The following is an 18,229-nucleotide window of genomic DNA, read 5'->3' as shown; positions in this document are numbered from 1 at the left end:
GTGGCCTAGTCAGTCTCCTGACCTTAACCCAATTGAAAACTTGTGGAAGGAGCTCAAGATTAAAGTCCACATGAGACACCCAAAGAACCTAGATAACTTGGAGAAGATCTGCATGGAGGAGTGGGCCAAGATAACTCCAGAGACCTGTGCCGGCCTGATCAGGTCTTATAAAAGACGATTATTAGCTGTAATTGCAAACAAGGGTTATTCCACAAAATATTAAACCTAGGGGTTGAATAATAATTGACCCACACTTTTATGTTGAAAATGTATTAAAATTTAACTGAGCAACATAACTTGTTGGTTTGTAAGATTTATGCATCTGTTAATAAATCCTGCTCGTTTGAAGTTTGCAGGCTCTAACTTATCTGCATCTTATCAAACCTGCTAAATCTGCAGGGGGTTGAAGACTACTTGTAGGAACTAATATATTATATATATATATATATATATATATATATATATATATATATATAAATAATCTACCGCTACTTTTAAAAATCTTGCAGTTTTCACATCACACTGGCCTAGTTATCGCGGACATTGGCAGCAAAATACTGATTCAGACCCCACTAGATTGTACTGAAGTAATTACTAAGCATGCTATGTTCAGGCCAAAGGTCATTACGAAGGAAGGGGGAGGAAGTGAGCTGTGTAATCACATCCTATTATTATCTATGAGCCCTGTGTTATGCTTTAGAGAGAGATGCCACCTGTCATTGGAATCCTATCTGTGCAGATAATGAGACTACTGTAAAGTCTTCTATTCTCTACTTTTATTTTATAGAAAACTGCCATGTAAAAATCACTATTAACCTGCAGATATGAGGTTAATCTGCAGGTTAGGCTGGAATCACACTTGTGAGTGTAAAATCGGTCCGATTCTCATGATGGAAAGTCGGACGATTTTAGTTTACTTTTCATCAGTATGCAATCAGTTTTTACCCTCAGCAGCTGCTATTCATGTACAGGAGCATTTACAGTGTTCTCTGCTACATGCGTGAAATGTATTGAGAAAAACGCATGTCACTAGGATGGTCCGTGTGCCGTCCGTGTGAATTCCTTTTTTTTTTCCTTCACGCACCCTTAGACTTGCATTGAAGAGACTCGTGCGAGAAACTCACCAAAACGCAGCATGCTGCAATTTTTTTCTCAGTCCGATTTGGACTGAGAATAAAATAGCAGATGGGAGCTGCCTCATTGATTAACATGGGTCCGAGTGCAATGCGAGAATTTCTCGCATTGCACTCGTGCAAGTTAATCTCAAGTGTGAAGCCGGCTTTAGTAGCAGTTTGACTTCAAGCGGCTGTCACACAGAGAGCACCACTGCCAGGAGGAAATGATCTTTACTCCTCCCGGCAGCCTCTGGCTTCTAGCCATTGAGTTGGCACTGCCACAGTTTTAGTAAATACTCAATATATAGTGAGCGGCGGCTGTAACGACCCCTCAGTACTGACTGACAGCCGGCTCTGTACTGATACAATGATCAGCTGGATGTCAGTCAGTACCAAGGGGTCATTACAGCTACCGCTCACTATGTACTGAGCAGTGACTGAAGCTGCATTGGCTGTGCACCTTCAACTGAAATTCAGAGGCTGCCGGGAGGAATAAAGGGGGCTTTACACGGTAGCGATATCGCTAGCAATTTCTAGCGATAGCGACCGTGTAAGTACCCGCCCCCGTCGCGCATGCGATTGTTTGTGATCGCTGCCGTAGCGAACATTATCGCTACGCAGCGTCACACATACTTACCTGGTCGGCGTCGTCGCTGTGACTGCCGAACAATCCCTCCTTCAGGGGGGAGGGACGTTCGGCATCACAGCGACGTCACCGCAACGTCACTAAGCGGCCGGCCAATCAAAGCAGAGGGGCGGAGATGAGCAGGACGTAACATCCCGCCCACCTCCTTCCTTCCTCATTGCGGCCGGCGGCAGGTAAGGAGACGTTCCTCGCTCCTGCGGTGTTGCACATAGCGATGTGTGCTGCCGCATGAGCGATGAACCACAACGCTAAACAACCCTTACCGATTTTTTACTTTGGGACGACCTCTCCATGGTGAACGATTTTCACCATTTTTGAGGTTGCTGGTAAGTATTACACGCTGCGATATCGTTAATGACGCCGGATGTGCTTCACTAACAACGTGACCCCGGTGACCAAACATTAACGATATCGTAGCGTGTAAAGCCCCCTTAAAGATTGTTTCCTCCCTGCAGCAGCAGGTATCAAACTGCTACTAGCCTGCAGATTAACCCCACATCTGCAGGTTAATAGCGTTTGGGTACATCACAGGATCCCTTTAAAGTAGATGTGGAAAAAATTTTTTTTAAAAAAAAAATAGCATAAAAACCTAATTTAAACAACCTTGATACATTTCCTTTAATTTATGACATTTTATGCTGTGCGATTTCAAACTTTATGATGTGAAGCGGTTTGATACAGAATATTAATATATACCCTGCCTCGCTTACCCTGAATGTCACCATCGGCTCTGATCTTTTTTCTGTCCTCTGTGGGGCTGCCGCTTTCACGAAACCGTTTTACTTTGGGAAAAGCCTTCACAATCCCCCTGGGTTCCATGCGCACACACAATCTAGAGGGGGAAACAAATGTGGGTCTGATATTGTTGAAGACATAGTGGTGGAGGATCGCTCGGGGCTCTGAGCATATACAGTCCCCGTCTAGTAAGCAAAGGTCTTCTATTGCTTTGTATTCAGGACAGAGGGACGCAGGGCAGAAAATGAATCGGGCTGAAGCTCCAGATCACAACAGGGCAATTCAGCGTTTCCATCTATTTATCCCTTTGCCTATCACTCTTATTAACCCCTTAAGGATGAGGCGATTTTCCATTTCTATGCTTACGTTTTTAATCCCCTTCATAGTAGAGCTGTATTTTTTTTTATTTTGCAGCGGTCGGCGCAGACATACGAGTGCTTCTTTTTTGTGCAATGAGTTGTAGTTTTATTTTACCATATAATGTATTTAAAAATTAGGAGAAAATTACAAGTTTGATGAAATAAAATGAAATTCTGCCATTATTATTTATTTAATTTTATGGATTTTATGTGCTGTAAAAATCACCTGGAATAAGATTCCCTAGGTCAGTACGATTGCACCGATCCAAACGTGTGGATTGATGTTTTTATTATTTTTATTTTTTAAATGGTGAATTTTTTTTGCTACTTGGTAAAAAATAAATATATTGTTACGTCTGCTGTTACTTTCCCTGGAAGGGGCTGTGTTCTGCGAGGAGAGCAGACGTTACTGACACCATCCTGGTGCACAGACGAGGTTTTGATCACTTTTTTTATTTCTTTTGGTGACCGAAAACCTGAAAAACTGGCAACGATTATTTTTTTTTTCTCTTTACAGCGTTCAATGTAATTACCGTAATTTTATTTCTACACACCGGACATTTACAGACGTGGTGACACTAAATGCGCTTATTTTTTACTTTTAATGGGAGAAAAAGGTGTCATTAAATGTTTTATAATTTATATTTTAAAAAAAAAAAAATTCTTTCATGAAATTTGAACCTGCGATTGGTTGATTCCTTATACTATATACTACAATGGAAGAATACTGGAGGACATAGTGTACCACAAGTCCCAGCATGTCTTATCCCTAACAAACTGCTGCTCGTATATTTTGAGCTCATATTTCCTGCACACTACAAGTCCTAGAATGCCAAATATCTAACAAGCCCCTGTGGTACCACAGGTCCCAGAACGTCGTATACCGAACAATCCCCTGTGGCACCACAAGTCCCAGCATGGATCTTACCTAACAATCCCCTGTGGCACCACAAGTTTAAGAATGTATTATATCTAACAAGCCCCTGTGGTACCACAAGTCCCAGAATGTCTTATTCCCAACAAACCCCTGTGGTACCACAAGTTCCAGAATGTCTTATACTCAACAAGCCCCTATGTCACAAGTCTCAGCATGTCTTATACCCAACAAGTCCCTGTGTCACAAGTCTCAGCATGTCTTATACCCAACAAGCCCCTGTGGCACCACAAGTCCCAGCATGTCTTATACCCAACAAGACCCTGTGGCACCACAAGTCTCAGCATGTCTTATAACCAAAAAGTCCCTGAGGCACCACAAGTCTCAGCATGTCTTATACCCAACAAGCCCCTGTGGCACCACAAGTCTCAGCATGTCTTATACCCAACAAGCCCCTGTGGCACCACAAGTCTCAGCATGTCTTATACCCAAGAAGTCCCTGTGGCACCACAAGTCCCAGCATGTCTTATACCAAACAAGCCTCTGTGGCACCACAAGTCTCAGCATGTCTTATACCCAACAAGCCCCTGTGGCACCACAAGTCTCAGCATGTCTTATACCCAACAAGCCCCTGTGGCACCACAAGTCTCAGCATGTCTTATACCCAAGAAGTCCCTGAGGCACCACAAGTCTCAGCATGGCTTTTACCCAAGAAGTCCCTGTGGCACCACAGTCTCAGCATGTCTTATACCCAAGAAGTCCCCGAGGCACCAGAAGTCTCAGCATGGCTTTTACCCAACAAGCACCTGTGGTACCACAACTCCCAGCATGTCTTATACCTAACAAGTCCCTATGGCACAAGTCCCAACATGTTTTATACCTAACAAGCCCCTGTGGCACCACAAATCCCAGAATGTCTTAGTAAAAAAAAGCTGCTGCTTGTACAGTGTGAGCTCATATCTCCTGCGCACTACAAGTCCCAGCACACTGTAACATAAGGCGCCGGTTGTTTCCTCACTCACGTCTCCGGGGCAGCGGGGAAATGTAGGTCACTACCGCTTCCGGCTGCCCCGGATGTTGTTATGGCGGTCACTAGCGCTAATGCGGCCCCGGGCGGGTATGCGCGGTATAACCGGCGCTGTACTGATATCTTCTAGATGGCGGTGCGCTCTGGGAGGCGCCATACTGAGGCCGGGGAGGAACTAGTCGCGTTGCTATAGTAACTAGCACCTGGAACGGATACGTCTTCCTGATGACCTCTGGTTGTTATAGTAACGACGCTCTGCCAGGACCGCGGATAATCCAAGATGGCGGCGCAGCACTGGCTGGAGAGTCTGCGGGCGGCTAAGAAGACCTGCCTCCTACAAGACGGTGACTGACCTTCTCCATATCCTTGGCTCACATTTATTTTCTCGGGCGGCTCCACGTTTTGTGCTGTGCTCCTTCACCGGACATGTGGGCAACAAGACTTTGGGAACCATGCGGGCTCATGCACAGCCAATCAGATGGCTGCTTTCATTTTCTAAAGGGCTTTTGAGAAAATGAGAGCTGGTGTCTGATTGGTTGCTGAAGGGTGATTGGACCGCTCTGGTAATATTGCACTTTTTATGCTGCCATAATGTGGGCACGGTGTCGCTAACAGGAACAGTATCATGGTTGTGGGGTCACTGAGCATGTGCAGCACTGACCGGGCTCAGACATCCGCCTCCTGCCGGCAGGGACAGTATCATAGTTGTGGGGTCACTGAGCATGTGCACCACTTGCCGGGTTCAGACATCCGCCTCCTGCCGGCAGGGACAGTATCATAGTTGTGGGGTCACTGAGCATGTGCACCACTGACCGGGCTCTGATATTAAGACCACATAACCCTCACCCTGATCCTCCATCCTCCCACCATGGAGAGTGTAAGGAGGCAAGTAACCCCATGCTATGATCTCTTTACCTTTCCAGTTATGGCTTCTTCTGACCTCTCTTCGTGCACATTTCATGAGGCACATGAGGAGATCGTGTGCGGTGATGCCCAAATATTTCAGCAGCCACAGGCCCAAACACTAAATGGCCACATTTCCAGACTGCTTGCCTGTAAATGTTGCTGGTTAGGCTTGTGGGCTTTACGCAGTCGGATGGTAGTGGCCGACACTCGGTCCATGGTCCACAGCCGTCACTACCGGTATTTCTCCTGGTGTGCCATCCCTGCCTTACACGTGCATGTGCCCCATAACCACACCCGTGCCCTGAGCAATGCAGTTACTTGGAAGGGCCACTTAACCACTGGCATGTGGACAAGTGCTTGTGGCCAGAGACACTACGTTCCTGTGGCAGCACACTGAGTGAACCTCGTGGAGGTGAGATGGAGCTTGGGATGGCATACGTGCTACTGACACCTAGAATTTTGGGCCCTATCAGTTTCCTCCAGTTCCTGATCCCATCCTCCTCCATATCCGAATTGTCATCCCTATCATGTTTGTGTGTGATAATGGCTATAACCTCGTGGCAGATCTGAAGCTTGGCAACCTCGCACATGTACCATGTCTGACCCATATGTTTAACTTGGTGGTTAAGCAGTTTCTGTAAACTTACCCAGATTTACCTGAGCTACTTGTGAAGGTACGCCACGTGTGCGCCCATTTACGCAAGTCACAGCTGCTGCCGGTTTGGCAGTGCTGCAGCAGCGCTTGCAAGTGCTACCTCACCGACTGGTGTGCGACGTGACCATGCATTGCAACTCCACATTACACATGTTGGCAAGGCTTTGTGAGCAGCAGAGGGCAGTAGTTGAATATCAGCTACAACATGCCCGTCGGTGTTCCAGTCTCAGCCTCTGCACATAAGAATCAACAAGTTGGCATGGAAGTCTGACATCTGTGAGGTTCTCCAAAGCCTTGAAGAATCACCCAAGATGGTGAGCGGCGATGACTTCATAATCCACGTAACCATCTTGCTATTGTGTCTACTGAAACACTCAGTGTTCACAAAGAGGAAGCTTTGCATGTGGACCAAGGGGTGATCCAGGAAAAAAGTACACAGGGTGACACAACCCAGCCCAGGCGCTTCATATCCTTACAGCACGGATTGAATGAGAAGGAGGAGGAGGAAGAGGAACGGTAGATACCATGTTTTTCCAAAAATACGACACTGTCTTATACTTTTTTTTTTTTTTCTCTTTTCTTTCATTTTTTTCGCCCCCAAAAAAGTACTAGGGCTTATTATTGGAGAAACTTAGTTGGGGGTAAGTTTTCCAGCCCCCCACCTCCAGAAAAAGCAGACACCCCCCCCCCCCCCCCTTCCCCCTTCCAGTGAGACTCATACTTGCCAGACCCCGGATGTCTGCATTGCTCCCATGTCCTCCCTGTGATCTCTGACGAGTCCTCCCAGTAGGTATGCTGCACGCCGTCCTCCCCTACCTCAGATTGAGCACACGCTCATACACAAAAATCAGATATCACACACACCTTCACCACATCCAGTGATACAGAATGCCTCCGGCCACAGGGAAAGATGGGAGGAAGTACTGTGTTGCAGGTCCTGTAAGCATTCCATCCACAGGTCATTGCGCTCCACTGCACTGATTCTCAGGGTTGTTATTGCCAGATGTAGTGATTGCGGGTGTGTGATCTGATGAATGTGTGATCTGATTTGTGCGGGTGTGAGATCTGATTTATGTTATCCACTGCAGGGCCTCTGCTCGGCATCTGGTGAGTATGATTGCTGGGTGTCTGCTTTCTATAATGAAGTGTCTTGCAGTATTTGTAACTTTTTTTATCTGCATGGACACTTCATTATTGAACCGAAGCTAGGGCTTATTTTCAGGGGAGGGCTCATATTTAAGCCTTAGGCTATGTGCGCACGTTGCGTAGTGTCACTGCTGAAAATTCTGCAGTGATTTGGCAGTGCATGTGCGTTTCAAAATGCATGTATTGTGACTGCCGAATTGATGCAGAGTTTATGCGCTCCGGATGCTTTCTCTCCCTATATACAGAGTGGGAGCAGCATCCAAAGCGCACAAAAGAAGTGACATGTTGCATTTTGAACGCATCGATTCGGCAACAAATCTCAGCATGCAAATCGCTGCGTTCTAAAACGCAACGTGCGGATGGAATTTGCACAAGTCACATAGACTTTGCTGGGATGCAGAACGCATGGGTTTACGCTGCAGTGCAAAGCGCTGCGTAAACGCATGAAAATACGCAACGTGCACACATGGCTGGTCTCCCCGAGATCAGTGATTGTTTTGTCTTGCTGGTCTAATAGTCATTGCTCCTACCTGGCCAGAATCCTACTCCACACTGATGAGGGGCAATACCCCGAAACAGCTGTCTGTGGATGGATACCTGGTCTTGGTATTTCCCTTGTCATATCTTTAAACTTGTCAAAGAGTTGGATATTGACTAAAAGGGCCACTTAATATGGTGGTTATGGTGGTCTCCTAAAAAGAGCCACTTCTTGGCTAGGTCCTTCCCGGAGGGATATCTGGCTAGTTTCTGTGTCGAGACTCCTAACAGAGGCTCCACGGACTTCTTTGATTTGCATATTTCCCAGGGGGCAATGCACCTAGGATTTCACTGTATTGAGCGCTCTCGTTGGCTGCCGGCAGTGTTGTCTCTGGCTGGTCTCCCCAAGATCAGTGATTGTTCAATGTGCACACATAGCCTAAGGTTTAAATATAAGCCCTCCTCCGAAAATAAGCCCTAGTGTCCATTCAGATAAAAAAAACTTACAGATACGGTGGAAATGCTGAAAATTCTTGCTAGGGCTTATTTTTGGAAAAACATGGTAGTTGCCTGCCTTACAGAGGGTACTACCAACAGCAGCTTTATCAGCGTGGAGGGGATGGAGTCGTTCCTCTGAAGTCTTGCCTCTTGTGAGTCTAGCGCACATGGCTGACTTTTTTTCCCCGCTGTCTTTCCAGGGACCTTCACGTTATATCCATTTTGGGCAACGCCGATTACTGGTTGTGCTCTCTTCTCGACCTATGCTTCAAGGAGAACTTTCCATCTCATTTCTGCGGTCAAGAAATCTAGTTAAGGCTATGTGCGCACTAGGCCGTTTTACCCGCTGATTTACCTGCGGATTTGATGCGGAAATTTCTTGAGAAAGGTTTGAAATCTTTCTGCAGACATTTCCCAGCAAAACCTATGGGAACAAAAAAATAGCTGTGCACACGCTGCAGATTTTTCTCAAACTTTTTTGAGAAAATGTGCATGTCACTTCTTTTCCCGCAGGTACCTGCGGTATACCCCCGGAGTTTCACTCCATTCACTGTAATCGCGAAATTCCGGGGGTATACCGCAGATGGCAAATGATGTGCGGTGTACCCCTGGTATAGCCGCGATTTACCTGCGGTAATGCTCATCGCTGCCTGCGGTTTTGCAGGGAGTGATGTCATTATGACAGAAGAGGAAGCTGAGCAGAGTAAATACAGACGTCACACTCCCTGGACGCCGCACAGAAGCGCTTCCGTGTGACGTCCGGCGGGTGCCTGTGCAGTCTGTCCCGCTCCAGCCCCGCCGCTGCCATCACAGCAGTCAGTGTCTGCCCGCAGTGTCAGCAGCTTGTCACGCTGCAGCACAGGCAGACACTGACACTCAGCAGTGCATGCAGCCGCGGGGATGCAGAGCGCTGCTGTCAGGAGGTGAGATGAGATCATTACCTGCGGTGACTATCTCCTGCCTCCTGACGTCACCGCGGTCACTGCTGTCTATGCCCGTCTCGCGAGCGGCCCGAGACTGTCACTAGCGATGACGTCACGGGCTCTTGCGATAGTGCTGACAACGCGGCGGGCATAGAAGTCAGTGAGAGCACTGAAGGCAGGACTGCAGGAGATCATCACAGCAGGTAATGATCTCATCTATGCTCCTGATGGCAGCGCTCGTCATCCCCTGCAGTGACCTGGGCTATTGATGTTAGCTCAGGTCACTGCATTGCTCTCCCAGCCAATGGGGAACATTCTGTTCTTCATGGACTGGGACAGTGACTATGGTATGGATCGCCGTGGGACGCCCCCCCCTTATTGGATTATGCCGGATGTGGAATTGATTGTTCTTATCAATAAATTGGTGTAAGAGGCAGGGCTGTGGAGTCGGAGTCGGAGTCGTGGAGTCGGAGTCGGAGCTCATTTTGGTGGAGTCGGAGTCGGAGTCGGAGTCGGTATAAAATGCACCGACTCCGACTCCTAAAATATATAATAAATTGGGGACAGGAGTGCAATGCAGAATGTGCTGAATATTTTACTAAATAATAACATTTAGTATAATGCTTATATTTAAGTGAAAAATTTATTGTAGTACAATGTGAACATCAGACATTTAATTGTTTTTATGATACAATAATCAAGATATTTGGATAGAACATAAAATATTTATTGGAATACAACTTTAGAACACAAAAAACTAATAAATTGTAAATATGTAAAATATATATATATATATATATATATATATATATATATATATATATATATATATATATATATATATATATATATATATATATATATATATATATATACAGTGTATATACACACACAAGATATATATGTAATCTACTGTATATTACATAGTGTATTACATATTTACAATTTATTACAGTTTTTTGTGTTCTAAAGTTGTATTCCAATAAATATATTTTATGTTCTATCCAAATATCTTGATTATTGTATCATAAAAATTATTAAATGTCTGATGTTCACATACACATATTCATGTACTACAATAAATTTTTCACCTAACTATAAGCAATATATGTAGGAGCCGGAGCCGGAGTCGGAGTCGGAGCCGGAGTCGGAGTCGGAGCCGGAGTCGGAGTCGGAGCCGGAGTCGGAGTCGGTGCAAGAGAATTTGAGGAGTCGGAGTCGGAGTCGAAGGTTTGGCTTACCGACTCCACAGCCCTGGAAAGAGGGAATGTGGGGAATGTGTGTGTGGTGTGTGTGTGTTTTTTGTTTTTTTTTGTTTTTTTTTTTTGTTTTTTTTTTAACAAGACTTTTTTTTGTTGTCTATTTTAAATTTCTTACTGACTGGGTTTGTGATGTCAGGTAGCTGATAGACGTGTGACATCACTTACCCCAGGGCTTGATGCCAGGTGACATTACACATCTGGCATCAACCCCATATATTTCCTCGTTTGCCACCGCACCAGGGCAACGGGATGAGTTGGGGCGAAGCGCCAGGATTGGCACGTCTAATGGATGCGCCACTTCTGGGGCGGCTGCAGTCTGCTATTTTTTTAGGCTGGGGAGTGTCCAATAACAGTGGACCTCCCTAGTCTGAGAATATCAGACCCCAGCTGTCCGCTTTACCTTGGCTGGTGATCCAATTTGGGGGGGACCTCACGTTTTTTGTTTTAAATTATTTGTTTAATGTAAAATAACAGCGTGGGGTGCCCTTTGTTTTGGATTACCAGCCAAGGTGAAGCTGCCAGCTGTGGCTTGCAGGCTGCAGCCGTCTGCTTTACCCTAGCTGGCTACAAATATAGGGGGAACCCCATGTCATTTTTTTTTTTTTTTTTTTTAATTATTTATTTTTTGGCTAAATACAAGGCTAGGCACCCTTTAGTGCCACATGAAAGTCACTAAAGGGTGCCAGCTTAGAATACTTAGAATATGCAGGGGGGGTGGGACATTATATAGGTCTTTCTCATCTATCTATTCATCTATCCATCTTTCCCTCTATGCATTATCTGTCTATCTATCAATTATCTATCTATTATCTATATTATTTATTTCTGTTCAGCATAAAAAACCCGCAGGGACCAACCTGCGGCAAAACCTCGGCTAAATCGCGGCAAAAACGCATGCGTTTTTCCCGCGGATTTGGTGCGTTTTTTTACCGCAGGTGTGGTAATCTTCAACTCCCAGAAGTTTCTCAAGAAATTTTCTTAAGAAAAATCACTTTTCTAGTGCGCACATAGCCTAAATCGTGCAATGCTAGAAGGCCATAGTTGAAGAATTGTTGCAAAAATTTCCATTTGACAATGCTGGCGGCAGAGGTGATAGTTCTTTGGACAACCAAAGAGTAGAGAGGAGGGAGGCCCTCTCCAGGTCCAATAGAGGTAGGGGAACACTATGGAAGGTCTGGGACAATTTCATTAGAACCTTCAAGCGCCCAGGCTCTTATACACTGGATAGTCTGAAAAGAAGGGAAAAGTTTACAAAGATATTGAAGGATTACCTAACTAAAGGTGGCTTTACACGCTACGACATCGCTAAAGCGGTCACGGAATTTGTGACTCATATCCGGCCACTTTAGCGATGTCGTTGCGTGTGACACCTATTAGCGATTTTGAATAGTTGCAAAAGCGTTCAAAATCGCTAATCGGTGACATCCCCCATTAATCTCAATTATCGTTGCTACTGCAGGTACGATGTTGTTCGTCGTTCCTGCGGCAGCACACGTCGCTACGTGTGACACCGCAGGAACGAGGAACCTCTCCTTACATGCGTCCCGCCAGCAATGAGGAAGAAAGGAGGTGGGCGGGATGTTCCGGCCGCTCATCTCCGCTTTGATTGGGCGGCCATTGAGGGAGGGATTGTTCGGCAGTCACAGCGACGCCGCTGAACAGGTAAGTGCGTGTGACGCTGCTGTAGCGATAATGTTCGCTACGGCAGCGATCACCACATATCGGCCGTACGACGGGGGCGGGTGCTATCGCTCTCGACATCGCTAGCAATTGCTAGCGATGTCACAGCGTGTAAAGCCTGCTTAACCGTACCACCATCCTACATGATTCTTCTGTGCCGTAAAAGTATTGGATATGCAAGCTGGACAAGTGGCATGAACTGCCCCTCTACACCTTGGAGGTGCTGGCCTACCCTGACACTAGCGTTTTGTCTGAGCCAGTTTTTAGTGCCGCTGGAGGCATAATAACCGATAGGTGCATCTGCCTGATAATTGACAATGTTGACTCTTCTCAAAATGAACAAAGCATGGATTAGGCTCCTTTCACATTGGGTTTCAGTGGCCCCGTCGAGGCATATGTCTGAAATTCTGCCCCTCTCCCCACAAAACGAGTTTCGGACGTATGCGCCGACAGGGCCATTGAGTATAATGGAGCAGACAGAGCAAACGTATAGTCTGTCTTGCACCTTAGCCTAGACTTCTCAACCCCACCGGATGACAGCCGCCGGACCGAAACTCAATTGTAATTTGTGAGGTTCAAAGTCCCTTCATCATGAAAAAAAGAAAAACGGGATTTCTTTGTCGCTCCATTGGGAGACCCAGACAATTGGGTGTATAGCTTCTGCCTCCGGAGGCTACACAAAGTATTACACTTTAAAAAGTGTAACCCCTCCCCTCTGCCTATAAACCCTCCCGTGCATCACGGGCTCCTCAGTTTTATGCTTTGTGTTGAAGGAGGCACACATTCACTCAAGCTCCCATTTTAGTCAGCAGCAGCTGCTGATTGTATTGGATGGAAGAAAAGAGGGCCCTAACAGGGCCCCCGGCATGCTCCCTTCTCACCCCACTAAGTCGGCGGTGCTGTTAAGGTTGAGGTACCCATTGCGGGTACAAAGGCTGGAGCCACATGCCGTTTTTCCTTCCCCATCCCTTAGAGGCTCTGGGAGAAGTGGGATCCTAACCGGTCACCATTCACTGGGACCGGGCTCCCTCCGCAGCCCCTGGGGGAATCTGACGGACAGGAGACTGAGTATCATCAGGGACAGGCCGTGCATCTATAAGGTACTCTGTGTCCCCTTGGGGACGGTGCATGGAGCGCCTGTGTTACAGACGCTGCAGCGGCTGCTGTTTTTTTGTGACGACCGGGACTACCGCGCCGACCGCGCCTGTTTGCCGGCCGCGTTATTAAATTTAGTCCCCGGCTTCTGCGGCCTAGTACCATAACTCCCGCCCCCGGGCCTGCCAGTCAGGAGTAAGGGTGGGACGGTCGACTGGACGTCGGCAGTGAGGGCTGGAGCATACTTAGGTGTTCTCCTCCCCCCTCACTGAGCACTGTGGGGCACCAGATTCCCGCACTTTATTAGTCACGCCCACGGCTCCCTCCTCCCCTGAGAACTCTGGCAGCCATATTTACAATCACTTCTGCCGGTGGAGGATTTCAGAACGAGCTCTACAGCTCCAGGAGGCCCAGGCAGGGAATCTGGTGGACACACAACCGCTTTGGGCGGTCGGTAAGCCACACCGGTTACCCGGTGCTGGCACCCCTTGGGTGCCGAAGTGTGTGTGTGTGTGTGTGTGTGTGTGTATATATATATATATATATTTTGTATACATTTTCTCTGTTCGGCCGCATTGTTTTGCTTTTGGCTATATACCCTCAGTGATCACTCTCAGAGGAGACTACAGCATGTCGTCCGCAAAGAGCAGGCTTATTTTGCAACCTGTACCTCTTGTGCGGCTATGTTACCTGCAGGTTCCACCTACCCTCACTGTGTGCAATGCTCGGCCCCTGTGGCACTCACTCAGCCGGAGCCTCGGGCACTGGTGGGACCCTCGGCTCAGGTAGAACCGCCGGCTTCCACTGTCCAGGTGGCAGGGACAGAGTTTGCAGTTTTGGCTGAGAAACTCTCTGAGTCGCTTTCACAATCCATGGCTCAGTCTATGGACAGATGGTCTGCTAAGATACTAGAAGCCTTGCAGTCCAGATCGGTCACACAGGCCCCGGGCACTGTGAGTTCATCGCCCCCAGGCCCCTCTCGGTCGGTGCAGCAGAGTGCTCCTGGGGTGACACCTAGGTCCCACGGGGAGGACTCCGACACGGACCGCAGTCCCAGACCGGCTAAGCGGGCTCGCTGGGAACCTTCCCCGGCTTCATCACGCTGTTCGGGGTCGCAGCATGAGGACTCTCTGGAGGATGAGGCGGAGGTCGCAGCTCAGGGCTCTGATCCTGACGTTGCTCTCAATCTTGATACACCTGAAGGGGACGCCATAGTAAATGACCTTATAGCGTCCATCAACCAGGTGCTAGATCTTTCTCCCCCAACTCCACCTATAGAGGAGTCGGCTTCACAGCAGGAGAAACACCAGTTTAGGTTTCCCAAACGTACACGGAGTGCGTTTTTCAATCACTCTAACTTCAGAGATGCTGTCCAGAAGCACAGAGCATTTCCGGACAAGCGCTTTACTAAGCGCCTTAATGACACACGTTACCCCTTCCCCCCTGACGTAGTTAAGGGTTGGGCTCAGTGTCCCAAGGTGGATCCTCCAGTCTCTAGACTGGCGGCTAGATCCGTAGTATCAGTGGCAGATGGTTCATCGCTCAAGGATGCCACTGACAGGCAAATAGAGCTCCTGATGAAATCCATCTATGAAGCCATAGGCGCGTCGTTTGCTCCGGCCTTTGCAGCCGTGTGGGCACTCCAAGCTATCTCAGCTTGTCTGTCTGAGATTAATGCAGTCACACGTACCTCTGCTCCGCAAGTTGTGTCTTTGACTTCTCAGGCGTCGGCCTTTTCGTCCTACGCCATGAACGCCATCCTGGACTCAGCGAGCCGTACAGCGGTAGCGTCCGCCAATTCGGTGGCAGTCCGCAGGGCCATGTGGCTACGCGAATGGAAGGCAGACTCTGCTTCCAAGAAGTTCTTAACCGGTTTGCCATTTTCTGGCGACCGTTTGTTTGGCGAGCTATTGGATGAAATTATTAAACAATCCAAGGGTAAGGACTCGTCCTTACCCCAGTCCAAACCAAACAAACCTCAGCAACGAAAAATTCAATCGAGGTTTCGGTCCTTTCGGCCCTCAGCCAGGTCCCAATCCTCCACGTCTAACAGGTCAGAGAAGGGCCAGAGGAACTCTTCTGCATGGCGGTCTAAGTCACGTCCTCCAAAGACCGCCGGAGGAACCGCCTCCAAGGCGGCCTCCTCATGACTTTCGGCCTCCCCAAACCGCATCCTCGGTCGGTGGCAGACTCTCCCGCTTTTGCGACGCCTGGTGGCCACATGTCCAAGACCGATGGGTGAGAGACATTCTGTCGCACGGTTACAGGATAGAGCTCAGCTCTCGTCCTCCGACTCGTTTCTTCAGAACATCTCCGCCCCCCGAGCGAGCCGATGCACTTTTTCAGGCGGTGAACACTCTGAAGGCAGAAGGAGTTGTGATTCCCGTTCCCATTCAAGAACGTGGTCGCGGTTTTTACTCCAACTTGTTCGTGGTGCCAAAAAAGGACGGATCATTCCGCCCCGTTCTGGACCTCAAACTGCTCAACAGACACGTGAGAACCAGACGGTTCCGGATGGAATCTCTCCGTTCTGTCATCGCCTCGATGTCCCAAGGAGACTTCCTAGCCTCAATCGACATCAAGGATGCTTATCTCCATGTGCCGATTGCACCAGAGCAATCAACGCTTCCTGCGTTTCGCCATCGGGGACGAACACCTTCAGTTTGTGGCACTGCCTTTCGGCCTGGCGACAGCCCCACGGGACTTCACCAAGATCATGGCATCCGTGGTGGCGGTCCTACACTCTCAGGGCCACTCGGTGATCCCTTCCTTAGACGATCTCCTAGTCAAGGCACCCTCCCGGGTGGCATGTCAACACAGCCTGACCATTGCTCTGGAGACTCTCCAGAGATTCGGGTGGATCATCAATTTCCCAAAGTCAAAATTGACACCGACCCAATCACTGACTTACCTCGGGATGGAGTTTCATACTCTCTCAGCGATAGTGAAGCTTCCGCTGGACAAACAGCGTTCGCTACAGACAGGGGTGCACTCTCTCCTTCGGACCCAGTCACACCCCTTGAGGCGCCTCATGCACTTCCTAGGGAAGATGGTGGCAGCAATGGAGGCAGTTCCCTTTGCGCAGTTTCATCTGCGTCCACTTCAATGGGACATTCTCCGCAAATGGGACAGGAGGTCGACGTCCCTAGACAGGAACGTTTCTCTTTCACTGGCAGCCAAAACCTCTCTTCAGTGGTGGCTTCTTCCCACTTCCTTGTCGAAGGGAAAATCATTCCTGCCCCCATCCTGGGCTGTGGTCACGACGGACGCGAGTCTGTCAGGGTGGGGAGCGGTCTTCCTCCACCACAGGGCTCAGGGAACCTGGACTCCGACAGTCCTCCCTTCAGATCAATGTTCTGGAGATAAGGGCTGTGTATCTAGCCCTAAAGGCGTTCCATCGGTGGCTGGAGGGCAGACAGATCCGCATATAGTCGGACAACGCCACGGCGGTCGCGTACATCAACCACCAGGGCCGCACACGCAGTCGTCAGGCCTTCCAAGAAGTTCGGCGGATTCTGCTGTGGGCGGAAGCCACAGCCTCCACCATCTCCGCAGTTCACATCCCGGGCGTAGAAAACTGGGAAGCAGACTTTCTCAGTCGCCAGGGCATGGACGCAGGGGAATGGTCTCTTCACCCGGACGTGTTTCAAGAGATCTGTTGCCGCTGGGGAACGCCGGACGTCGACCTCATGGCGTCTCGGCACAACAACAAAGTCCCGGCATTCATGGCACGGTCTCAAGATCACAGAGCTCTGGCGGCAGACGCATTAGTTCAGGATTGGTCGCAGTTTCGACTGCCTTATGTATTTCCTCCTCTGGCACTGCTGCCCAGAGTGTTGTGCAAGATCAGGTCCGACTGCCGCCATGCCATCCTCGTCGCTCCAGACTGGCCGAGGAGGTCGTGGTACCCGGATCTGTGGCACCTCACGGTGGGTCAACCGTGGGCACTCCCAGACCGACCAGACTTGCTGTCTCAAGGGCCATTTTTCCATCTGAATTCTGCGGCCCTCAACCTGACTGTGTGGCCATTGAGTCCTGGCTCCTAGCGTCCTCAGGGTTATCTCAAGATGTCATTGCCACTATGACACAAGCCAGGAAACCAACGTCCGCCAAGATCTATCACAGGGCTTGGAGGATCTTCTTATCCTGGTGCTCTGATCGGGGTTTTACCCCCTGGCCGTTTGCCTTACCCACTTTTCTTTCTTTCCTTCAATCCGGAATGGATAAGGGTTTGTCTCTCGGCTCTCTCAAGGGACAAGTATCGGCGCTTTCTGTGTTTTTTCAAAAGCGTCTAGCCAGGCTTCCGCAGGTCCGCACGTTCCTGCAGGGAGTTTGCCACATAGTCCCACCTTACAAGCGTCCGCTGGAACCCTGGGATCTTAACAGGGTGCTAACGGCTCTTCAGAAACCACCTTTCGAGCCGATGCAGGATGTCTCTCTATCACGCCTTTCGCAGAAGGTGGCCTTCCTAGTGGCAGTCACATCACTTCGGAGAGTGTCTGAGCTAGCAGCGCTTTCATGCAAAGCCCCCTTCCTGGTGTTTCACCAGGATAAGGTGGTTCTGCGTCCGGTCCCGGAATTTCTCCCTAAGGTGGTATCCCCTTTTCATCTCAATCAGGATATCTCCTTACCTTCCTTTTGCCCTCATCCAGTTCACCAATGTGAAAAGGATTTGCACTTGTTAGATCTTGTGAGAGCACTCCGGTTCTACATTTCTCGCACGGCGCCCCTGCGCCGTTCGGATGCGGTCTTTGTCCTTGTCGCTGGCCAGCGTAAGGGGTCACAGGCTTCCAAGTCAACCTTGGCTCGGTGGATCAAGGAACCGATTCTT

At 48.8% G+C, this 18,229-nt stretch overlaps 2 protein-coding genes across 3 annotated transcripts in view; one reads left to right on the top strand and one right to left on the bottom strand.

The window, feature by feature from the left end:
* POLL (DNA polymerase lambda) overlaps positions 1-4,909 on the bottom strand; it is a 46,158-nt gene extending 41,249 nt beyond the window's left edge. Inside the window, exons 1-2 of one of the 2 annotated variants that reach the window (XM_075348586.1) lie at positions 4,752-4,909; positions 2,472-2,593 (exon numbers count right to left, since the gene is read on the bottom strand). In XM_075348586.1, coding sequence (XP_075204701.1) covers positions 2,472-2,580 — 109 coding nt within the window. In that variant the 5' untranslated portion in view covers positions 2,581-2,593; positions 4,752-4,909. The other variant, XM_075348587.1, reaches the window with a different exon arrangement.
* DPCD (deleted in primary ciliary dyskinesia homolog (mouse)) overlaps positions 4,827-18,229 on the top strand; it is a 79,603-nt gene continuing 66,200 nt past the window's right edge. The window contains exon 1 of the mRNA XM_075348588.1: positions 4,827-5,100. Coding sequence (XP_075204703.1) covers positions 5,037-5,100 — 64 coding nt within the window. The 5' untranslated portion in view covers positions 4,827-5,036. The remainder of the gene's footprint in view (positions 5,101-18,229) is intronic.

The sequence above is a fragment of the Anomaloglossus baeobatrachus genome, chromosome 5 (assembly GCF_048569485.1).
Source record: "Anomaloglossus baeobatrachus isolate aAnoBae1 chromosome 5, aAnoBae1.hap1, whole genome shotgun sequence".
NCBI classification, from domain to species: domain Eukaryota; kingdom Metazoa; phylum Chordata; class Amphibia; order Anura; family Aromobatidae; genus Anomaloglossus; species Anomaloglossus baeobatrachus.
The sequence above is the reverse complement of the archived record's forward strand: the minus strand, read 5'-3'. Positions and strand labels throughout refer to the sequence as shown.